General features: G+C 39.4%; 1 protein-coding gene across 1 annotated transcript in view; it reads left to right on the top strand.

The window, feature by feature from the left end:
- Positions 1-1,861: 1,861 nt before the first annotated feature.
- Positions 1,862-25,683, top strand: part of EPHX4 (epoxide hydrolase 4) — a 43,807-nt gene continuing 19,985 nt past the window's right edge. The window contains exons 1-5 of the mRNA XM_032303255.1: positions 1,862-2,317; positions 4,550-4,635; positions 15,120-15,277; positions 17,026-17,154; positions 22,462-22,565. Of these exons, the coding sequence (XP_032159146.1) occupies positions 2,087-2,317; positions 4,550-4,635; positions 15,120-15,277; positions 17,026-17,154; positions 22,462-22,565 (708 nt within the window). The 5' untranslated portion in view covers positions 1,862-2,086. The remainder of the gene's footprint in view (positions 2,318-4,549; positions 4,636-15,119; positions 15,278-17,025; positions 17,155-22,461; positions 22,566-25,683) is intronic.

Here is a 25,683-nt window from a genome sequence, read left to right as displayed (position 1 = left end):
CAATCTGAGGGTTTTGAAGGGATGGGGGGTGGGAGGTTGGGGTACCAGGTGGTGGGTATTATAGAGGGCACGGATTGCATGGAGCACGGGGTGTGGTGCAAAAATAATGAATACTGTTATGCTGGAAAAAAAAAAAACAAACACTGAAAAAAAAAAAGTTCAAAATAATAAAAAAAATAAAACTTGGGGTAATTGAAGAAAAATGGTTCGTAGACCTAGATATAAAAAATAAAAACAGGGACGCCTGGGTGGCTCAGGTGGTTGAGCGGCTGCCTTCGGCTCAGGTCATGATCCCAGCGTCCTGGGATCGAGTCCCACATCGGGCTCCTTGCTCGGCGGGGAGCCTGCTTCTCCCTCTGCCTCTGCCTGCCTCTCTGTCTGCCTGTGCTCGCTTGCTCTCTCTCCCTCTATCCCTGACAAATAAATAAATAAAATCTTAAAAAAAAAAAAAATAAAAAATAAAAACATAAAACGTCTGGAAGAAAACATAGGGGAAAAAATCCTGCTGACCTGGACTTATGCAAAGATTTCTTACATTAAAGACCAAAAGTACCATCCATATCATCAAAATTAAGAAACATTTGGGGACCACCTGGTTCAGTGGGTAGAGCATGTGACTCTTGATCTAGGGGTTATGAGTTCAAACCCCACATTGGGGTATCTCCCAGAGGCTTCTCCCTCTGCCCTTCACCGTGCTTGTGCTCTCTCTTGCTCTTTCTCAAATTAATAAATAAAATATTTAAATAGTAGGAAAACAACACAATTTTAAAAAAATGTGTAAAAGTTTTTAACAGACACTTTGCCAAAGAAGAATATACTTGATGGCATTCAAGTACATAAAGATGCCCACACATTATTAGTCACTAGGGAAATGTAAATTAAAATCTCCACGAGATACTACACACCTCTTAGAATTGCCAAAATTAAAAAAATTTTCTTGACAATACCAAGTTCTTGCAAGAGTCTAACCTAACCTTAACTCTCACACCTAGCTGGTATGAGTTCAAATTGTACAGCCATTTTGGAAGTCAGTTTGGCAGTTTCTCATAAAGTTAAGTGCACACTACCACCAGGCCCAACGATCCCACTTCTAAGTACTGACTCAGGTGAAAGGAAAACTTACGTTCACAAAAACACTTCCCACGAGTGTTTATAGTGGCTTTATTCATAACAAAAGAACTGGGGAAAACTCAAATATCATTTAACTCGGGAATGGATAAACAATATGCCACACCCATTCATTGAAAACTAACAAGCAATAAAAAAGAAACAATATACGTAACAGCATAGCTGAATCTCAGATGCATTTCGCTAAATGAAAAGTAGCCACAAATAAAAGGTTACATATTATATGATTGCATTTATGTAAGAGTCTTGCAAAGGAAAAACTCGCAGGGATAGAAAACAGACCAGGGCTTTCCAGAGGCTTGCCTTTAGAACCAGAGAGGCCTGGCTGGCCGGATAACTACTCTGAATCTTGCTGGGCAATATCAACACCGTCAGAGGAATGTTAGGAATGAGTAAAGTAATAATATCTGCTATGTAGTGTGAGAATCGTTCACTGCCTCTACTCCCCGCGCCCCATAATTCTGTGATCCAGAAAAAAGGCCTCATGAAATTCCCACGGTTAACTGGGCAGGGAGAGGGCTTGAACACTGGTCCAAGTAGGAGCAGCGCTGCCTTCTGCGGTTCCCAGGATGATCTGGGAAAGTCTCCCCTTCATCTTCCCCGCAGCCGAGCAGTTTAGAACTGGGATCTCACTCCGCGGAGGAAGGCCGGTCCCCAGCCTCGCCCAGTCCGGGGCGGAACCCGCAGCGCAGGGGGTCTGCCCGGCGGCGCTCCCGGGCTGGGCGCATCGGCCCCGGAGCGCGCACCGCGAGTGCGGGAGCCCGCAGCTGGGCCACGGGACGCCGGCCGAGCGCAGCCGCCCCGGGGGCCCGCGGGGAGGCGCGCGCGGAGCCGGCTCCCGCGGACCGGCTGGCGGGCCTGGCGCGCGCCGCGCCGGCTGTCTCGCTCCGGAGCCCGAGCGAGCGCGCCTGCTCCCGCGTCCCCGAGGGGCAGCGGGCCCCGCCGCCGGCCCTGCCCGATGGCGAGGCTGCGGGATTGCCTGCTCCGCCTGACGGTCACGATCCGGTCCCTGCTCTTCTGGTCCCTGGTCTACTGCTACTGCGGGCTCTGCGCCTCCGTCTACCTGCTCAAACTTTTGTGGAGCATCGGCAAGGGACCCGCGCAGACCTTCCGGAGGGTCGCCCGGGAACACCCTCCCGCGTGTTTGAACGACCCCTCTTTGGGTACCCACTGCTACGTGCGGATCAAGGTGAAGGCCGGCGCGGGCCCGGCGGTATCGGGAGGGAACGTGACGGCCGTGAGAGCAGAGCGCGCTGGGCTGCTCCTTCCATGACGCCCAGCGTCCCCTAGTGTTCCCGGGGCTCGCAAGAGCGTGCGGCGGGGACAGGGAAGATGCCAGGGGGAGGCAAGGCAAGAGGGGCGAGGTGTGGCGGGAGAGGGGTCGAGACCGTGTGTGTGTGTGTGTGTGTGTGTGTGTGTGTGTGTGTGTGTAATAGAGAGAGAGAGAGAGAGACAGAGAGAGACTGAGAGAATGAGAATAGGTTATAAGGGGGTTCTCTCATCAGGTCCTATATATAATACAGTCCCCTCCTGCTCCACCACAACAACCCAGAATGATTCTGCTCTCTGTAAGAGAAGGCTGTCTCTCCTGTCACCTTTTTGCCCTTTAGAGCTCAGATCAGCTGTAGGGAATTGTTCCTGGTCGTGCCCTACTGTCTCATGAGGCTGTCCTTGCCCAAATATTAGAGATTGAAAGAGTAAATAGAATAAGGAAATAGGACGTTATTCAGAGTAGCAGAACGTAGCGTTCCCAGATGACCTACCAGCATGAAACGATAAATAAATGGTGTATGTTTGTGAGCAAGGAAGCTGACTTACAATGTCAGAGACCAAAGAATGGAGTAAAAAGTGAATGTCAACCGTGCATTCAGACTGGAACTGTTCATGCTTGTCCCAAGCCTCCTGGCAGCCCACGGATATTCCATTTCCTGAGGCTCCAGGTGGTGAGGGGATATGGCCCTTCTGGATGCCCCCTGCAGTCTGACTCACAGGCCTGTCAACCTAGCCTCACAGGAGGGGTTATTTATGTCACCAAGTGCAGGAGTCCTATTAGGAGATACACTGTCCAGCTGCTAGAGTTCAAAAGACGAAGGGCACATTTTTCTTACCCTTATCAGCCTGGGGTATGTATGAGGATGAAATGAATTGATATTTGTAAAACAAACAAAGAAAAACCCAAATAAATAAAAACTTAGAACAGTGCCTAGTACATAGGAAGTGTAACAAAATATTTGTTCACTAAATCCAGTCAAGTGGACAAGACTCATCACCAATAAAAGAAGTTACTAAACTTCTAGAAAGGCGTTCTGCAGTTGAGGGCAAAGTCAGTTTTGTTATCTTGGTCCAACCTGGGGTGAGGAAGCAGTGAAAAAGAGTCCTCTGGAATTCCTCATACTGCTTTTCCTCCTTGTCTGGCCACCTAAAGAGTTTCCCCAGAGACAGAAACCATGGAGTGGAAAGAATATTGTCCTCTAAGGTGGGACAGAATGGGGTTCTGGTCACAGCCCTGCTCCCAAGCACCTTTATGACCCATGTGAATATCTTTGGACTTTAGTTTCCAAATCTGTAAAAATGATGGGGTTGAATTAACCTTTTAAGATTTTCTTACATCTGGAAACCCTCTTGCTTGGGTTACCTGATATAAAACTCAGTCTCTGTGCTCATCTCTTGGTTCTTGGTTTCTTTCTTCACTTTTTTTCTGAATTTTTGTTTTCCATTCTTGCTCCCCCCCCCATTTTCTTCTTTTCAGTTTGCTTTGTGTTTGCTGTATTCCTGTCTCACCCCCATGCCTTTTATTTTACTTGGGCAGCCTTGTCTCCCACATGCAGAGAGAAGTCTTGGGCACTCAGAGAGTTCTGCTGTTAGAAATACATTGACGTGACATGAGGAGCAGGAAGCAAAGGGAGCTGTACATGCAACTCTCAACTTAAAATAATAATGTGGGAAGGAGAGAACTAAAAATAAGGAAAGGAGGTGTGAATTATATAACTGATGGCACAGCTCTTGACGGGCAAGCTGAGAAAAGTACATGACTAGGAGGTAAACATGGCAGGAATATAAATTCAGATCAGAATTATTTACATGTCCTGTGGAATTTGAATGAGATGAAATGTGACACATCAGTAAGATGGAAGTCACAAATTGTGACATTGTTCCAGAAGCTTGTAACATAGAAATTGACCTTGTAAATAGAACAAGAAGGGAAAGTACTATAAAGGAAATGTCAACAAAAGTAAATCTAATTTACTCTATTAATAAATCATGGAGGTTTTTTTCTTTTTGAAATTGAATGATATCTACTTTATTTCTTGATATTAAAAATAATGCAAATGAGCTTTTTCTCTAATGAAATTAAAATACTGAATGCACTACTTTTGGCAAAATATCACTAAAATCCCATGCCCTCTATTTTGTACTACAGGATTCGGGGTTAAGATTTCATTATGTTGCTGCTGGTGAAAGAGGCAAACCACTTATGCTGCTGCTTCATGGATTTCCAGAATTCTGGTAAACTTACCAACCAACTTTTTCTTTGGCATTAAGGCCTTGGCTAGTCACAGTGTCATTTTCTTGTTATGACTTTTAATCAACCTTACTTTATGGTCTCTTACCCAGTTATCCTTCCTGAATGCTCCAGAATAATAGGGATGGTTTTCCTTCTATCTCATGAAATGTGCGTGGTACCAGCCTAATTTTGTTCCTTCCTTCCTCCCTGCCTCCCTCCCACCGTTCCTTTCTTTCTTCCTTCCTCCCTTCCTCTCTTTCTCTCTCTCCCTCTTTTTGGTGAAAAATTAAAAGAAGTATTGTTTAGTGTTTCAAATTTCTGAACTAGTTACTAAGCAGTTTTCATAGTGTCTACTGTGGACCATATGCCACATTGGGCAGGGAAAGGAGATTGAAAAGAAATCAAAGGTATAGAGTGCCTGTTATCTGGAAGGTCTACAAGAAGCCTCAGGTGAGGGGAAGATGGAGAAAGAAGAGGACTCTTAGAAACTGAAGACGAACTATTTCCTATGCATGTAACAACCAACTCATGAATGCAGGATAAATTAAGGACCTAAATATTTTGCATTAGGAAGAAACCTATAACCAAAAATATACAGTTGCTAGTTACCTAGAAGAAAATGTTCTGTTCTCCTTTGAACCTCCCAGAGCCAAATAAGTACAGATGATGGCAACATATGATTAAACTTTAAAAATATGAATATCTTTTTAAAAGATGCTACATATGGTGGTAAAGACAACCAAGCCTTTTGACAACAGGGCTATGATCTCAAGATAGTTCCCAAACTAAATGCGAATAAATGGATGAAAAATAACCATATCCTCCGAGCCGACTGAAAGGCAGAATATGTTATATCTTTTGAAAGGTCTGGATTAATGCCCTGTCACCAAATTTTTCCCTTATTAGCACTCTTACCACTTAGAATTTCACCATTACGTATGGTACACCTCCTTCACAGTTTAAAAGATTTTGTCTTATGCAAAGTCCTGATTTTAAATGCATCTAGCTCTCAGAGATCTGACCCTAATACACTTTAATTAATACATTATTGGTGAAAGAGACTTAATTAATAAATACACTGAGAACACTAGTGCATGAGGAAGTATTAGGTATTGAAGAAAAGAATGGAGTGTGGCAAAACTCCATGGACCTCATCATTTTTCCAGAGCAAAAAGCCTATAGATGTCTTTTTTCTGAGATTTTTCCCCATCATGAAGATTTTTCTCCCCTCTGTATTCACCTACATGAATAAACATAAGTCACTTTCATGTTCAACTTTTATCTGTGCTTCCATCTGGAGACAACTTAATTAGGTGGTAAACAGCCCAGTGCAATTCAAACGTATGTATGTAGACTCGGTTAGTGGCATGCTTGACATGATTGGCTCACAATAAAATTTAAGTCGGAAGCATTAGTCAAATCTGCATAAAGTAACATAGGCGGTGAATTCTGGCTTAATCACTTACTCTGCAGGATCCCGCACAATCATCTGCAATAATCTTACCGAGTTGTTGGGAAGATAAAGAGAGTCAAAATATGCAGAAGGCCTTTCACAGAGCCCCAGTGAATACTCAGCAAATGTTCATTTTCTTCCTTCCTTCCTGTTCACCCAGTGCGGAGAGCCACGCGCCGGGGCTAGCATCTGCCAGGCATTTATTAATAGGGCCCCTCTCCCTAAGAAACTATTAACTAAAGTGTGCTGAGATCATACTTGTTTGAGAGCTAGCTGCATTTTAAATCAGGACTTTAGATGATACAAAATCTTTAAAATTCTAAAGGAGGTGAAATATACGTAATAGTGGAATTCTAGTTTGAAGAGCGAGAGTAATGAAGACATTTGGAGATAGCCCATCATCCCAGACGTGGGCAAAAATAATTTCTTGAATGCTGCTGCTGCTGCTAGTTAACATTTATGGACTGTTTACTATGTGCCAGGCACTCTTCTAAGTGTTTTACTTACCTCTCATTTAAACCTCACAGTTAGCCTTCTGAAATCAGCAGGGTCAGAGTGTAAGGCATATCCTATCTTTGACCATCAGAACTGACCTCTCCTGCTTGTCCTCAGGATGTAGGAATGATAATCATTGGACATCAGGCAGAGCTTTTCACCCTTCAAATTTCACGCCTTATAGAAACATTCAAGAGGGTGTTAAAAGTTAGCTAACCACGCAAGAACACCTCCCTCTAACATTTTGGATCATTGTTCTAAATAAAATTCGTGATCTGTTGGGGGGGCGGTTGATATTTAACTTTGTAGAAAGAAAAGACTCAAAAGCTCTTCTGTCTTTCCACCCCACACCAACCCCAGTACTCATTGATGCTCTTTTCTCTTGGGGAACTTCACTTCCTTTACACGTGAGGTTGTTACCATGAAAATAAACATAAACAAATCTACAACTTCTTCAGCAACTTGGTAATTGTTGCGAAGAAACAGCAAGTAGCAATGATATCCTTTTGATACAGGACAGTTGATGCTGTCTGTCATATTTCAGAATGATACTTTTGTACATTTTTCACAGCCCTGTCCCATTATTTACTCTTCATAAGAGCCTCCTTGCAAAATAGAAATGCCTGGTGATTCTTGTACGTGTCTTCTAATCTTCAGTGGACAAGACAGCCTGGGAGAAGCCCAGCACTGGTCCCTGGACATCAGTCCAATTTACTCTGGCAAAGTCAAGTCTTGGATGTGTTACTCTGGGAACTCCCTTGCTATGACTTTAAAAACAAAATAAAAAACAGTGAACCCCCATAGCTCAGCTACTCAAACAGCATATTGAATTTACTAAGCTTTGCTGCCCTTTAATCTCAAAGCTATCCGGTTGTTTAGGAAAAGTCTAAAAGCAACTACGTGGGGATTGCTGATAATCAGAAACCTCTGCTAGACTATGTCATACCCTAAACCAAGACCTCTGTGTTGAACTTTGTCTTTCCTTCTGGTCAGACTGCCACTATTACCTATTAGGAGTCTAGTTGATTCCATTCAGATGCTCCATTCAGAAAAATGTTAAATAAATTTCAGAAAAAAGTCGTTTTGATTAAACCACTTCCAGTCTCTCTCTTGGCCTTCCTTTCTTTTCTCAAAAGCCCCTTCTCTTGCATTTCTATCTTCTTTAAAAGCCAAAAACAACAAAGCAAGAAACTCTGTCTGACATTTCAAACCAGTTCAAATTTGCATAATAAGTATAAATATTATTCCTCTATTAATCAAGTTTTGCCTAAATACATATGAAACTATAAGCTTATTTGTAGATAAAGTAGGTCAGAATATTTGACACAATGAAAACAAAATAATCATAAATTGTCAATGTGTATAAAAATGATTTTAAACAGAAAAACACTGTACACATGCAAAATATTTTCTGCATTTATCATCATTACCTAAGAATAGCTATTGCGAATTGATGACATTTAATATAAGATGTTACATGAAAACAATAAAAATTCTGGGTCTTATTTCTTAAAATCTAAAGGAAACATCAAACAGGATCTGCATCTTGGAGACTGTTAGCTAAATTATCCCAAAATAAAGTTGTTTGTCAGGAGATGGTTTTTCTCCCACTCTCTCTCCACCTCAATTTGCATCGCTTTTAAAAATATTTGGAGCTGATGCAGGCAGTTTCTTTGAGTTGTCTTCATCACCAGCTGTACGGAGTGCATTCGTCATTACTCAAGTGCTGAGGCAAGGGAGGGCTCTTGGTACACACAGCTGAGCCCAGAGGCTGATGACTATGGCCTTTTCTCTGTTGTGAAGGGGAAAAGGATATTCTACATCTGAATGTGGCTATCCTGGTAAACCAGAAGTCCTCTTATGTCAAGAGTAATCACTAGGAAGGGGGTTGCTTTTTTTTTAGACGAATCGTCTGCTAATACCTGAAGGTACCAGAAAAAAAAATGTGGATGAAAATAGCTAGCTGTGTTTCTTTGTAATATTTTTAGGAATTACTGATTTTTTAAAAGTAGGCTCCTTGCCCAGTGTGGGGTTTGAACCCATGACCCTGAGATCAAGCTTCACATGCTCTGGCTCTGTGGACTGAGCCAGCCAGGTGCCCCTGAGTTACTGATTTCGTAATATGTTTCATTTCTGGGTCAAGGGGCTCAATTTTGTTTACTATCATATGAATGAGATGCCCATCCATCTATCTCTGGGGTGATTTCTTTTTCAGCTTAGAGGGTGAATCAAATATGCTTTGTGAATTCTGGGAAGGTTACATTTAAGATTTTTTTTGCGATTTATTAAAATAGCAGCTGCCCTGTTTCTTAGAAATGCTGAAGATATTGTTTGGCTCCTCTATGGATGACAGCAATAGTTGAATTTATTTGTAAGACAATTTAAATTATTAATAAGAGAATGAAATATGCATGTATTATGTTTGTATAATCTCTAATGCAATTTTAAATGTAAAATATTGCAGGATTCTACACATTCCTTTGAGTCAAATTTCACAGACGTTGACTATAAATTCCCCAACAGGAACTTGGGAACTTTAGTCATCCCTGCCTCATGGTTTGAACTGGGGCAGAGTTTTATTGAGCAGCTGGTCCTTCTAGCACTGTCAAGACTCAGTCCTTCCATTTGTTTGTTTCACTTATGCAACACATTTTTACTGAGCACCTACATAGTCTAAATATTGAGTGGAAGCACCAGACGCAGTAGATCATTGTAAAGCTCATGCCCAGTCCCCTGAAGAGTGTATGTGCAAGTGGGAGAGTAAGAAGGGCTTCACCCAACTCACTGAGAAAGGTGGGGGCCAGCGGGTTCTCCTGGAAGTGGAGATGCTCAGAGTGAGGAGTTCAGTGAAGGGGAAGGGCAGGGATTATGGGGAGCAGGGAAATGGCAAAGAATGTTATTGCAGACAGAAGACATCACAGGAACAAAGTCAAAGGCAATATGGCCATTGGATCGCTACAGGGGGCTTCCCGCTGCAGGGGCAGTGTACCTGTGACTCAGGACAGAATACCTTGGTGTGAATCCTTGCTCTGCTCTTTGCTAATTCTGTGGCCTTTGGCAAGGCAATTAGCCTTTCTGTGCCTCTGGATTTTTTAGGTCTGCTGTGGGGATAATAATAATATCTACTTCACAGTTTTGTTTTGCAGATCAACATTACTATATGTGAAACACTTAGAATGGTGCCCTGGCATGTACTAAGAATGATATAACTGCCCGCTCCTTTGATCATACAGCAAATGACAAAGAGTGTAAAATAATCAGGCTGGAAGATTGGGTCTTAGTCAAATCTTGGAGGTTTTGTCTACCATGGTGACGAGCTTGGGCTGCATGTTATGAGTACAGGCAGACCTTGTTTTATTGTGTTTCACAGATACTGCAGTTTTTGGTTTGGGGGTTTTTGTTTTTGGTTTGGGTTTTTTTTTTTTTTTGGCTTTTTAAAATTTTTTATTGTTTTCGCGAACGGGAGGTTTGTGGCAACCCTGAGTAGAGCAGGGCTGTTGGGGTCATTTTCCCAACAGCATTTTCTGATTTTGTGTCTCCATATCACGTTTTGGTAATTTTTGCAATATTGCAAACTCTTTAATTATTATTGTTACATTTGTTATGGTGATCTGTGCTCAGTGATCTTTGGTGTTACTACTGTAATTGCCTTGGGGAGCCATATACCACACCTACATGAGATGGTGAACTTAAGGATGGATGCCTGTTGTGTGTGTTCTGATGGCTCCACCAGTAATGCTCTCCCCCATCTCTCTCCCTCTCCTCGGCTCTCCCTGTTCTCTGAGACACACAATATTGAAATTAAGCCAGTTGATAACCCTACAATGGCCTCTAAATGTTCAAATGAAATAAGGAGTCCCATATCTCTCATTTTAAATCAAAAGCCAGAAATGATTAAGCTTAGTGAGGAAGGCATGTCAAAAGCCGAGATAGGCTGAAAGCGAGGCCTCTCCCACCAGTTAGCCAAGTTGTGAATGCTAGGAAAAGTTCTTTTTTTTTCTTTTTAAAGATTTCATTTATTTATTTATTTATTTTGACAGAGAGATAGAGAGAGAGCACAAGTAGGCAGAGCAGCAGGCAGAGGGAGAAGGAGAAGCAGGCTCTCTGTGGAGCGAGGAGCCGAGGTGGGGCTTGATCCCAGGACCCTGTTAAGCACCCAGGCAGGTACTTAACCAACTGAGCCACCCAGGCGCCCCTGCTATGAAGAAGTTCTTAAAGGAAATTGGAAGTGCTATTCCAATGAACATACAAATGATAAGAAAGTGAAACAGCCTTATTTTTGATATGGAGAAAGTATCAGAGGTCTGGGTAGAAGATCAAACCAGCCACAGCATTCCCTTAAGCCAGAGCCTAATTCAGAGCCAGGCCCTAACTATCTTCACTTCTGTGAAGGCTCAGGGAGGTGAGAAAGCTGCAGGAGAAAAGTTGGAAGCTAACAGGGGTGGGTTCATGAGGTTTGAGAAAAGAAGTCATCTTCAGAACAGACAAGTGCAAGGTGAAGCAAAGTGCTGATGTAGAAGCTTCAGCAAATCATGCAGAAGGTATGGCTCAGATCATTCATGAAGGTGGCAACAATAAACAATAAATTTTCAAGTAGATGAAACAGCCTTCTATTGGAAGAAGATGTTTTCTAGGGCTTTCCTAGCTAGAGAGAAGTTAACACTTGGCCTCAAAATTTCAAGGACAGGTTGACAGTCTTGTTAGAGGTTAATACAGATGGTGACTTGAAGTTGAAGCAATGATCACTGATTATTCTGAAAATTCTAGAGCCCTTAAGAATTATGCTAAATCCATTCAGCCTGTTTTCTATAAATGGAACAACAAAGCCTGGATGACAGCACATCTGTTTACAACATGGTTTGCTGAATATTTTAAATCCACTGTTGAGATCTACTGTTCAGGAAAAAAAAAAAAAAAGGTTTCTTTCAAAATATGACTGCTCACTGACAATGCACCTGGTTACCCAGGAGCTCTAATGGAGCTGGACAACGAGATTACTGTTGTTCTCATGCCTGCTAACACAACATCCATTCTGCAGCCCGTGGATCATGGAGTAATTTCTACTCCTTAAGCCTAATTCTATAAGAAATACATATCATAAGGCTGTAGCTTCCATGGTGATGACTCTGATGGATCTGGGGGCAAAGTAAATCAAAAATCTTCCAGAAAAGATTCACGATTCTAGCCGCCACTGAGAACCTTCATGACTCATGGGAAGAGGTCACAATGTCAACATGAACAGGAGTCTGGAAGAAGTTGATCCCAGCCCTCATGGGTAACCTGGCGGGCTCAGGACTCCAGTGGAGGCAGGAACAGCAGATGTGGTGGAAACAGCCTGAACATGTGACTGGATGGCTGTAAACTCCTGATGGATCATTCACGGCTAAGGGGCTGCTTCTCACTGATGAGCAAAGACAGTGGTTTCCTGAGCTGGACTCTACTCCTGGTGAAGATGCTGGGAAGATGGTTGAAATGACAACAGAGGATTTAGAATATGACATAGACTTAGTTGATAAAGCAGAGGCAGGGTTTGAGAGGACAGACTCCAATTGTGAAAAAACTTCTACTGTAGGTAAAACACTATCAAACAGCATCACATGCTACAGAGAATCATTCATGAAAGGAAGAGTCAATCAATGCAGCAAACGTCATTGTTGTATTCTAAGAAATTGTCACAGTCACTCCAGTCTCCAGCAGCCACCACCCTGGTCAGTCAGCAGTCATCAACATCAAGGCAAGACCCTCCACCAGCAAAAAGATTACAACTCTCTAAACATTCAGATGGTGGTTAGCACTTTTTTAGCAATAAAGTATTTTCTTCTTTTTCTGATTTTGTTATGCTTTTAACTTTAATGCTAGTGTAGTTAACATACAGTGTTATATTAATTTTTGGTGTTCAATATAGTGATTCAAAAGTTCTATACGAGCAATACTTCTTCTTATTTTGAACTTTTTAATATGAGCTTATTTATTTATTTATTTATTTATTGCTGACATATAATGTATTATTTGTTTCAGGGGTACATATCTGTGATTCATCAGTCAAGCTATACTTTTTAAATTCCAATTTATACACTGTTTTTAGACATAATGCTATGTTACACACTTAATATACTACAATGTAAATACAATTTTTATACTTACTTTATCGTGATATTTACTTTATTGTTGTGGTCTGGAACCAATCTGTATGATCTCTGAGCTATGCCTATAGTAGGGATTGAAGAAAAGATGTTAAGCAGTGAAATGACATTTGCGACCTCAGTCTGATTTTGTGGAAGACAGCACTGGGGGAAGTGAAATGCATACAGAACAATCGATAGGTTGCCGCATTAATGGAGGCCTGAATTAAGGTAATGATAGTAGGGATGGACAGGAAAAGTGATTAAATAAATATTTAAAAGCTTAAATCTGCAGAACTTTATTGATTAGGCATGAGGTAATCTCTGAAGAGGGACGAGTTAGGCTCCAGTTACAAAGACATAAAAAAAATCAATTGAAATTTTTAAGTAAGGCTAATGAGAAAATAATATTGTTGTTGACAGTTGAGATTCTCTGAGGAAACACACTGCTTCATTTGTTGCAACCTAAAGACAAGATTAGTAAGATTGCTATGATCTCACTAGGAAACATACTTTTTCTTAACGTTTTCAAATATGTCTTCATTGGTAATCCTTTTCAGATTTTCACAAATCATAGGTATCCTGATAATAAGTCAAACATTTTGTATCCATGCATAATTACAAATATGTGTCTGACACTCTTCCTGAGGACTTGTTGATGTAAAGCCCACAGTTTGCTTCATTGATCTTACTGCTTTGTGACACCTCACCTGGCAGTCTCTCTCTCACTATTGGCTTACAATCGCAGATCCCTGTGTGCACCTGCCTATTGCACTCCAAAAATCTTTTCAGACAATTATCTCCCATTTGGCTCGTGTCAGATAATTCTACACTGTTTCCATGAACAGATGTGCATGCGGACCCATTTTTTAAATGCCTATTTGGCGTTCCACAACAATCACTTCTCGGTCTTTTGGCTAAGATCAAGTGTGGAGTTCCACAACATACTGAGTCACTTTGAAAAATCCGCATCTTTTTTTTCCTCTTTGTTATCCAAAATAATGTTGCTTGTTTGAAGAAGAAAATCTCTTGGTTCTGGGTGCCTGACTGGCTCAGTCGGTAGAGCACATGACTCTTGATCTTCGGGTTGTAAATTTGAGCCCCACATTGGGTACAGAGGTTATTTAAAAATAAGATCATTTAAAAAAGAAAAGAAAAGAAAGTCTCATGGATCTTTTTATTTCATTTAATTCCGCAGTTCCCTGATCAAGCACAGCGGCGGCAGTGGGGTGCGGGAGCGGGGGGCACATGGCGCTGCAGAGGTCTCCAGGACTTGGCTGTAGTACACTGGCCATTCTTTTTTTTTTTTTCTTAAAAAAAAATTATTTATTTGACAGAGAAAGGGAAAAAAACAAAAACAAACAAACAAGAAAAAAACAAGCCAGGGTTTGGAGGAAGATGAGGAAGAGGGAGAGGTGGATTCCCACTGAGTGGGTAGCCCAACGCCAGGCTTGATCCCAGGACCCTGAGATCATGACTGGAGCCAAAGTCAGAAACCTAACCCACCAGCCACCCAGAACCCATTTTAACTGGTCAGTTAATGCCAGTGCTATTTTGGCTGTTAAGTGTGTGGGTCTTTTTGGGTTTTGTTTGTTTGTTTTGTTTCCTAAGATTTATTTATTTGGGAGCAATTGAGCACAAGTGGGAAGGTCATAGGGAAAAGGAGAGAGAGTGTCAAGCAGGCTCTGTGCTCATCGCAAGCCTGATGCAGCCCAAGATCTCATGACCCTGAGATCCTGACCTAAGCTGAAACCAAGAGCTGGACACTTAACTGACTGTGCCACCCAAGCTCCCCTTAAATTTTTTTTTTTAAGATTTTATTTATTTATTTGACAGAGAGAGAGATCACAAACATCCGGAGAGGCAGGCAGAGAGAGAGAGGGGGAAGCAGGCTCCCTGCAGAGCAGGAAGCCCAACATGGGGATGGATCCCAGGACCCCGAGACCATGACCTGAGCTGAAGGCAGAGGCCCAACCCACTGAGCCACCCAGGCGCCCCTCCCTTAAATATTTTTAATATCACACTTGCTTGTACTCTTTCAGGATCTTCTCCACAGAAGCATATGTAAGTACAGATTCCCTGATAGCTGTGAGCATTATTTAAGGAAGGCTCGAAAATTGATTTCTTAAGTACATATAGAAGTATATTAGTTTTAGTATCTGATATTTTGTAGTGTCTGTAAATAATGGTCCTCTGTTACACCCCACTGGAGCTGGTTAAAAAAAAAATAACAATAAATTTTTATAAAGAACTTCAGTGATCCCTTCTGAAACATGTCCCTTCCTCTGGCTCACAGATGGCCTTTATAACCTTTCTCAAAATAGACAGTTTCTTAGAGTTGTCCACGTAGAAAAGCTATAATGTTACTCTCTGGATTTGCTACTGTGGTATTTTTAGTGTTTCTTATTTCCTGCAGGTATTCTTGGCGTCACCAATTAAGGGAATTTAAAAGTGAATATCGAGTTGTAGCGCTTGATCTGAGAGGCTATGGAGAAACAGATGCTCCCATTCATCGAGAAAATTACAAATTGGACTGTCTAATTACAGATATAAAGGATATTTTAGACTCTTTAGGTAGGTCAGCTTTAAAAAAATAGTATACTCCCTTTTAAGGGACTAACATTCAACAAATTGTGAGTTGGTAACCTCATTTCTTGGGAGGAGGCATTTTCCATTTACCTGAGCTGTTGTCTGGATCCTGTCACCATGGTTTTGGGTATACAGCTGAGAATATTTATAGAGGATATTGAAAAGAATACATCCGGAATGACGATTCAGTCCACCAGCCAAGAATGACTTTGAAAACTTGTTTTTAAAAGTATTTCTAATGTATGCAATTAATTATTTTCAGAACTAGTTATTGGAAATTTGATTCTTGTACTCAGAAAATTTATTTCTTCAGAATGCACATCTAAATAATCATTTAAAAATGTTATAACATGCAGAAGCACTTGCACAATCTTTCTTCTTTTTTTTTAAGTTTTTTTTTTTTTTTTAATTTGAGAGAGAGAACACAAGCAGGAGGAGGTGCAGAGGGAGACAGAAGAGCAGACACCCCACTGAGCAGGGAACCCCCCCCCAATGTGGGGCTCAAGCTCAGGACCCTGATATCATGACCTGAGCCAAGGGCATATGAACCAACTGAGCCACCCGTGTGTCCTGCGCTATCTTTCTTATGTTGATCAGCTAGTGCCACAATGTGCCAAACATGGCCATAGGCATTTATTCACATGCTCATGGGTGTGAAGGTCAAATGTAGGCTGGACCACTGGGTCTTTGCCTCAGGTTACAGGTCCTGCTGGGACTGACTTCTCCCTCTGAGTTGCGCTGCAACACAAGTAGTTTTTCCTCTTCTCCTGGAAATGACTAAATGGCAAGAGGGTGAGCCCAGATGCAGAACCTTATTTCAATTTTCTGCTTGCAGCACATTGATCAAAGCAAGTCATAAGGCTGAGTCCAAAGTCAAGTCATACTCCCACCCTATGACCAAAGCAAATCACATGGTTAAGTCTAGCATAAAAGGGATAGTAACATACACTGCTTTTATGGCAGCAAGGAGAGAGGAGAAGTAAATATTTTTTAACAACAATTGAATCCACTACATCTTTTTTGGCTAAAACCCAGCTGCTACCATGGTATGTTAATGGAACTAATATTGTAAGAAACCCATGAAATCAAATTAAAGGCCTTTTCTACAATAATCTAAAGAGAACATAGATCAGGCCAAATACTAAGAGAAGAAAAAAATGGATGCGGTCTGGGGGTATCAAAGCAGTGTTGTCATTTAGTCTGATTACAATAAAATAGACTCAAAGATATTGATTTCCATCAACCATATTTCATTCTTCTTCTGTGGTAATTCAGTCAGACTTGGCCTAAATTTGTCTTCATGAAATTTTCTAGGCAAATCAATAATATAGTCTTGCTTTTGACCTAATTATATGTAATTTTTACCATGGTTTTCCAAACTCGGGTTCGTGGAACAAGAGCTGAGCTAGCTATTTCAGATTTAAAAAAAAAAAAAAATATATATATATATATATATATATATATATATATATATATATATATATATATTCATTCCCAGGACAGATTCTGAATCTGTAGGTCTAGAATGGAGGCTGGACATCTAAATTTTCCAAAAAGCTACTTAGGTGATTCGGACATACAGGTTTTGGAAACACCAAACTCAGTATCTTCATGAAGTGCATAATTAGAGTCAGATTATAATGGGAAGATTAGTTTCAAAAGTGTACCCATTTTATGTGTTGTAATGATGCATCCACCTTCAATGACATCAATATTTTTTTTCTCCATTACAGGATATAGCAAATGTGTTCTTATTGGTCATGACTGGGGGGGGATGATTGCTTGGCTAATTGCCATCTGTTATCCTGAAATGGTGATGAAACTTATTGTTATTAACTTCCCTCACCCAAATGTATTTACAGGTGAGTATAAATTTTAATTAAAATATTTTTGCTCATGTGATAATTCACTGTTGTCACTGACACTTTGGATTAAAAACAGTAGTTTTTTAAAATTAAATGACTAAAATATGATATTAGCATATGACAATGTCAGATACCTTGGCTTTAAATATTTTACAAGAGTGACAAATTGTAGCTTCATATTTGCTTGCATAATTTTATTTTTTTATTTATTTATTTATTTTTTTTTTAAAGATTTATTTATTTATTCGACAGAGAGAAATAACAAGTAGATGGAGAGGCAAGCAGAGAGACAGAGAGGGAAGCAGGCTCCCTGCTGAGCAGAGAGCCCGATGCGGGCCTCGATCCCAGGACCCTGAGATCATGACCTGAGCCGAAGGCAGCGGCTTAACCCACTGAGCCACCCAGGCGCCCGCATAATTTTATTTTTTAGAGAATATTTTAATGCTCACTTGGATAGGGATAAGCGGAAAAAATACAGTAACATTACTTCGACAGTAATGAATCTTGACAATCTAGAAATAAATTCTCCTTTTTCCTGACTGCTTGGGCTATCAGGAATGACAGCATTCTTTAAAGCCGTAGTTCTCAAATTTTGAGTTTCAGGACTCTTTTATACTCTTAAAAATTATTAAAGACCCATTGAGCTTTTGTTTATATAGGACATACATAAAAATATTTACTGTATTAAAAATTAAAAATGAGAAAATTTAAAATTATATATTAATTCATTAAAAATAGTAAATTCATGATCTGTTAACATGATTAACATTTTAATGAAAACTAGCTACATCATCCCAAACAAAATGTTAGTGAGAAGAATGTCACTGTTTTACATTTTTGCAAACCTGTTTAATTTTTGGCTTAATAGAAGACAGCTGGATTCTCAGATCTGCTTCTGCATTCTGTCTGTTACAATATGTTGTTTGAATTGAAGTGTATGAATAAATCTGGCCTCACACAGATTTGTAATTGGAAAAGGGAGGAGTATTTTAATAGTCTTTTCAGATAACTGGATTTTCTTCTTTAATACTACGTCAAACTCGAAAACTGGTGGTTTCTTAAAGGTTAGTAACAATGTAGAATCTGATGTCATATTAATGAACTTTTTGTACTCTATTACTTTAAATCCATTAGTCTCTCTAGCACTTTGAATGGATTTTTTACCCATGTGTAATTTTGCATCATCATGCAATGGAAGATATTGTTTTGTAGAGATATATAGATCTTCCATAAGCTGGCACATTTTATTATGTTATATCAAAGAATCACATTCACTAATATTGCCCCAGTTTCATCAAAATGTTGTTGAGTATTGCAATGCTGTCATGCTCGCAGTAGTAAATGCACGTCTCCAAAATTCTAACTTTTATTTGAAAACTTGAATTTCATTGTTGGCAGCAAATGCCCTTGATTGTTTCCCCCCGCAAGTGACAGGTTCACTTTGTTCATTTTCAAGAGACTATCTGTCAAATACTCAAGTCTGACCGATGATAATTTGTTAGCCATCCTTTCAAGTAAAAAACGGTATTCCATAAGAAATGTAGCTAATTCATCTAATCAGCTCAAAGGATTGTAGGCATGCTATTCTTTGTAGACAACCATTGTTCTTGAGTGACCAACAGAACTGCTTTATGTGTACATTCTGATTCATCTCAACATTCAAAGGCCATGTACACAAGGGTTGAAATGTAATAAAATTAATAATTTTTGCTATTTTATCTAGGACATTCCTGAGTGAAACTGGCACTTAATTTTATGTGTTTATGTATTTGTTTGCTGCAAAGAAGACAATGACTGCTCCTGCTAAGACTGTTTAGTAACACAACCTTGCTTTGTGCTCAGGCAGCAATGGCTTTATCTACTATGGCTTTTGTACCATAAGCACGAATGTCAACCAAAGGAGAAAAGCTAAAAATGTCTTAGTATTGTAATGAAATAGTTTTGACTGTCCGGATTGCTTAAAGGGGTCTTAGGGACCCCCAGAGGTCCACATGGGCTATACTCTGAGAACCTCGGCTATAAAGGGAACTCTTAAAATCCTCAGAGTGTTTAAAGACCAGTGAGCCGTGGCTAGGCACATTTTTATTTGGTTTTGCCAAAAACTATCATCTTATCCTCTTTAACTACCCTTGTCAAGTTTTCCGAGTTTCAGGTACTGCTATGACTCACAGCAGCCCTCTAGGGAACAAAAAAATTTATGTTGGGAACATGACTACATAAAAGGGAGAAACGAAACATGATTACATAAATATTGTATATTATAAGTGTAAGAGTTGGATTTTATTTTATTTTTTTTAAAGGTTTTATTTATTTATTTATTTGTTTGTTTGTTTATTTATTTATTTATTTGAAAGAGAACAAGAGAGGGCAAGTGTGGCGGAGGGAGAAGCCGGCTTTCTGCTGAGCAGGGAGCCCAATACAATGAATGGCTTAATCTCAGGACTCTGGCCTCATGACCTGAGCTGAATGCAGTGCTTAACAAACTGAGCCACCCAGGCGTCCCAAGAGTTGGGTTTTAGATATAAATCCATTTGTCCTATTTCTGTTGAGGTAACAGCATGGATGCTTAGGATTCAAATATCGAACTGAAATTCCCTATATATTTCTCAGTTGTGTTAAGTAGCAAAAGTGGTGCTACATGCTTATTCCATTGATTGGGATCCTTGAGTAAAGGTTATTTTTGTGATGTTGCTAAAAGGACAAATTTTAATTGATCATTTCAGCAAGAAGATTCTTGAAATATTTCTGGAATTGTTTTATTCAGACTAGGTTCAACCTTAGTCAGCTTAATATAAGGTCTTCAAGTAATATGCCTGTATTTAACCCTTAATTATATTGCTATCTCTTAAGGCAGGGCTGAATAAACTCTGTTCGATGATGACTTTACAAAAAGTATAGCATAACTTATCTCCACTTATCTGAGAATTATAGTTCTAAAAATTCCAACTATGTGAACACTAACCATGTTAGTTACAAAATTAGAAATAAAAAAGATGAGCTCTATAGCAAAAATTATATATACATATTGCACAAGAAAAAATAAGTATGCATACTTAATGTGTGTGATTACACTACTCACCAGTTCAAAGCTTCAGTGTCTTTCCAAAGCCCTTAAAAGTCCATCTCCTCTGGCCCTCCCAGACCGGATTTCTGTTTTGCTCTCTGACTCATCTCATACCACCTCTCCCTCCTCATTCACTACACACCAGCCACACTGACGTTCTTTCTTCTTCCTAAATGTGCCAAGCCCAGGACCTACTTTTTGTTCTTGGATTTTCTCCCTAGATCTTTGCATAGCCACCTCCCTCTTACCGTTCAGGACTTAGTCCACGTATCACATCCCCAGAGAAGCCTATTCTGATCACCTCTGCTAAATAATAGTCCTCCACAACACCCAATCATCACTCTCAATCAGATTACCTTGTTTTAATTTTCTTTATGATATTATTGCTATCTAAAAGCATCTTTTAAAGTATCAATACTTATTGTATAAGCCCCTTATTAATGGAAACCTCTTCTGTCTTGTTGACTGCTAAATCCCCTCACACACAGTAGATACTCAAATATTCCCTGAATGAATGAATTTTCTAGTATAAACTTACGGAAACACTTTAGTTTCTGTTGAGGCCCAATGAATAAGGTATTCAAATCCTCCTGTAAAGAAAGTCTTTATTTATTTTTTTTAAAGAATTTTTATTTATTTATTTATTTGACAGAGAGAGAGAGAGAGAGCACAAGTAGGCAGAGAGGCAGGCAGAGAGAGGAGGAAGCAGGCTCCCCATTGAGCAGAGATCCTGATGCAGGGCTTGATCCCAGGATCCTGAGATCATGACCTGAGCCGAAGGCAGAGGCTTAACCCACTGGACCACCCAGGCACCCCAAGAAAGTCTTTTAAACAACAGAAAATTGGGGTGCCTGGGTGGCTCAGCAGGTTAAAGCCTCTGTCTTTGGCTCAGATCATGGTCCCAGCGTCCTATATCATCGGACTCTCTGCTCAGCAGGGAGCCTGCTTCCTCCTCTCTCTCTGCCTGCCTCTCTTCCTACTTGTGATCTCTCTCTCTCTCTCTCTCTCTCTCTCTCTGTGTCAAATAAATAAATAAAATCTTAAAAAAAACCAAAAACATAAAATTACCTCCCCATATGTCCCTAGGAAAAGTGTGAGGTTACTGATAATAACCTTGGAGAAAGAGCAGTGTCGTTTGGGTTTCCTGTTCCTTTCTGAGTCAAGACTTCATAAAATGAAGTTTTCTTTTTATTTAAAGGGTTATAAACTTTCTAAACACTTGAAATATCCATAATAAAATATAAGAACATAGAAATTGTTCCAAAGATATGTAGCCACTCTGGAAAGTAGTATGGAGTTTACTCAAAAAGATGAAAATAGATCTACCTTACCTGAGTATTTACCCCGAAGTTACAAATGTAGTGATCCGAAGGGGCACATACACCCCAATGTTTATAGCAGCAATGTCCACAATAGCCAAACTATGGAAAGAGCCCAGATGTCCATTAACAGATGAATGGATAGGGGCGCCTGGTTGGCTCAGTGGGTTAAGCCGCTGCCTTCGGCTCGGGTCATGATCTCAGGGGCCTGGGATCGAGCCCCGCATCGGGCTCTCTGCTCGGCGGGGAGCCTGCTTCCTTCTCTCTCTCTCTGCCTGCCTCTCTGTCTGCTTGTGATCTCTCTCTGTCAAATAAATAAATAAAATCTTAAAAAAATAAAACAGATGAATGGATAAAGAAGAGGTGGTATATATATATAATGGAATACTATGCAGCCATCAAAACCTCTGAAATCTTGCCATTTGCATTGATGTGGAACTAGAGGATATTAAACTAAGTGAAATAAGTCAATCAGAAAAAGACAATTATCATATGATCTCATTGATAGGAGTAATTTGAGAAAAAAGAGGCTCATAGGGGAAGGGAGGGAAAAAATGAAAAAAGTTGAAAGCAGAGAGGGATACAAACTGTAAGAGACTCTTAATCTCAGGAAACAAACTGAGGGTTCCTGGATGGAGGGGGTGGGAGGGATGGGGTGGCTGGGTGATAGACATTGGAGAGGATGTGTGCTTATGGTGAGCGCTGTGAATTGTGTAAGACTGATGAATCACAGACCTGTACCCTTGAAACAAATAATACATTATATGTTAATTTTTTTAAAAGAAATTTTTCCAAAGAGAATATACAACGGCTTACTTGTGGATTCTTTTTTCATCTCAAAGGTGAAATTGCCTTAATTTCTTTCAATAGTAAGTGATTAATACACCTTGGATAAGGTCTAACATAGCATTTTAATTTCAGAATATATTTTACGACACCCTGTCCAGCTGTTCAAATCCAGCCATTATTACTTCTTCCAAATACCATGGTTCCCAGAATTTATGTTCTCAATAAATGATTTTAAGGTAAGTCAAATATGGTGATGGATGTTAACTAGAATTATTGTGGTGATCATTTTGCAATGCATATAAATATACATTGTATATTTATTATGTATATGTGTATATATATTATGTTGTATACCTGAAACTAATATAATGCTATAGGTCAATTATACCCTTAGAATAAAACTGAAAAACTGGAGCCCAAGAAGATGACAAAATTAGGAAGTTAAAACAAAATAAAATTATACAGAGGCACTAAAAAAAAAGAAAAAAAGAAAGAATTGGCCCTTTTTATGTTGTCTGATTTGTTTAAAATATACATTTATTGATTATTGTGATATGCTGTCCACTGTTAGGCATTTCCTCCTATGTAAGAAAAAAATAAGTCAGACAAATAATGTATTTATATTAATGAAAAACATTTCAAAATCTATCCTTCAGAAAGAAAAATAGGCAAATGCTAATATTTAATACATGCTTCTAAGACCTAATCTATAGGCTTATTTTTACAGTCTCTGTATATTTGAATGACTGGATATTGTTCAATTTTTTCTAAGAGCCTGTGCCCCTACAGGCATATCTCTTTTCAGAGAACATTCCATGGGGAGACAAGGGAATATGAATGCCAGGTGAGAGAGTTTGACATGACAGAAGTGGAGGCCTTTGGGTGTAAACAAAACCCTGAAACAAAGTAAGCATGCAGGAATTGTGTACCATATACGTGGACAACCAGGAGTCATGTGTTGATCCTATTTCTTGAAGGTCTATCGAATGCTTCTTGTTTATCTAACGGGGTGTTAGGTATTTAAGGCAGCTTTAAAAAAGACAATATTATTTTACTTGGAAATACTTCTGCATATATCTCTGACAGAAAAGGACTTTTTTTAAAAAAAGCATAACTCCAATACCATTATCAAACCTAACAAAATGAATAATTACTCCCTACTATGACTTAATATTCAAATTTTCGTTCCATTGACTCTCCATTCAAATTTCCTTAACACTTTACTTGTTTGAATCAGGAACCAAACAAGGTCTACACACTGTATTTGCTTTTTTATAGTTTTTTTCAATCTACAACAGTTCCTTCTTTTTTTTTAACCACATTTTTTTATTGAGGAAATTTGGTCATTTGTCCTGAGGAATGACCCACATTTTGGATTTGGCTAAAACTACTTCATCATGGTGTTATTTAACTTGTTCTGCTAATCCTTGTTTCTACTTCATGGATGATACTAACCTAGAGACGTGGTCAGATTGATTTTTAATTTGATGAGAATACTTGTAGGTGGTGCTGTGTATTTCTGAATGTATTATATCAGGGAAGCACATAAGGTCTAGTTCTCTCAGCTTTCATAACACTAACACTGACCAGGGGGCTCACGAGTTGTCAGACTATCTAAATTTCCTAACATTTCACCAAATAATTTTAGCATACACTGATCATCACTGCCTCGGTCTGTTATTTCATTAGGATTTGCAAAATGGTGATTTCCTAATTCTATCATTTTTATCTGCTTATATTAACTGGAATTCTTCCTTTTATTAACTGGAATTGTCCACATCTACTGTTTGGTTATTTTGAAATACAGTTCACATAAGAATGGCAGGATAAATGCTTCATTCTTTACCTTTATAAACAACTTGCAGAGTAATGACTTGGTACCCTAGAACTCTCCAATGATAACCAATGAAGTTTTCTTTTTTCCATATTATTATGAGCTCGTGAGTTTTGAAAATATATTTGGCATGTATCAATCAATTACAGTTGTTCTTTCTGATGCTCAGATTGTCTCATATTAGGCCAGTGGAAACTCCGTCTGGTTGGCTCCTGTGTCCTTTTGACATAAATCTTTAGTCAGTAATAGCTTGCTTTCTTAATGTCCTGGGTTCCTTTTTTATTTGCTGCTGCAGATCTGGAATCAGACATTCATTGAAGGAACTTGGGCTCCTATTGGTAGGAAATTTTACTTAGAAACCATAGTCCTGGTGTCAAGGTGATCATTGTTACTGGGTTTTTATTGCTTCTAGATATTTCCATTGGATAGAATTTATACATACGTATTTTTAGAGTGAAAAAAATCACAAGTTCTTATTCGAATTTCCAAAGCAAAATTGAGACTACAAAGTTTTGCTTAGATTTTATATTTTATAAAAACCATTTAATCGGTTCTAGTCATAATTTTACTACAAGGTGCAGAGAGGTCTCGCTTAGGTCTCTGTTTCCTGTTTCTCTGTCTCTATCCTATTTCCTCCTCTCAGTAGGGAAACCGTTTGGTTAGTTTTTGTTTCTTTTTTTTTTTATGATTTCTTTTTTAGAAAATATAGGCATATGTGTATGTATTTTTCTACTCCTTCTTACACAAAAGACAATATACTATAAACACAATTTTACACACACACACACACACACACACACACCCCTTAAAACTATGTCCTGGGGATCAACTACTCCATAGTACGTAATCATCTCTATCTTCTCTTGGAGTATTCAGAACACATACCATCATGTGGCTATACCATAGGTTATTCAACCAACCTCCCACTGATGGAAATTTTGTTTCCAGTCTTTTGCTATTACAAATAATGTTTCAATTAATCACCTCTCCCATAAATCATTTCATAGTTTTGCAGGTGTGTTTTGGGGCTGAGGGATCTGCATTTTATTTTGTTTTTTAAGGACTGATTTATTTATTTTGGAGAGAGAGAAGCAGGAGCAGAGAGGGAGGGGAGAAAAATCCTTAGCAGATTCCCCACTGAGCATGGAGCCAGACATGGGGCTCATCCCAGGAACCTGAGATCAGGGTCCCTGAGATCCTGTGCTGAAATCAAGAGATTGATACTTTGTGGACTGGGCCACCCAGGTGCCCTGAGGGATTTGCATTTTAAATAAGAATCCCAATGATTCTGATGCAGGTGATTTGATCTACACTTTGAGAAATGCGGGTAGAGAGCAGTGTTTTTAAATTTGTGGGTGGGGGCCCACTCGTGAGTCAAGAAATCAGTTTAGTGGCTTGCAATTTGAATTTTTAAAAATAAAGTAGAACAGAAGTGAGTTGAAAATATCACTACACACTATAATAAGAGTAAGGGATATTTCTTTTAACTTTTGTTTCAGAAATGTAAGTGTAGGAGTATA

The sequence above is a fragment of the Mustela erminea genome, chromosome 10, assembly GCF_009829155.1.
Source record: "Mustela erminea isolate mMusErm1 chromosome 10, mMusErm1.Pri, whole genome shotgun sequence".
Classification (NCBI taxonomy): Eukaryota; Metazoa; Chordata; class Mammalia; order Carnivora; family Mustelidae; genus Mustela; species Mustela erminea.
This window is presented reverse-complemented; position numbering and strand designations above follow the sequence as displayed.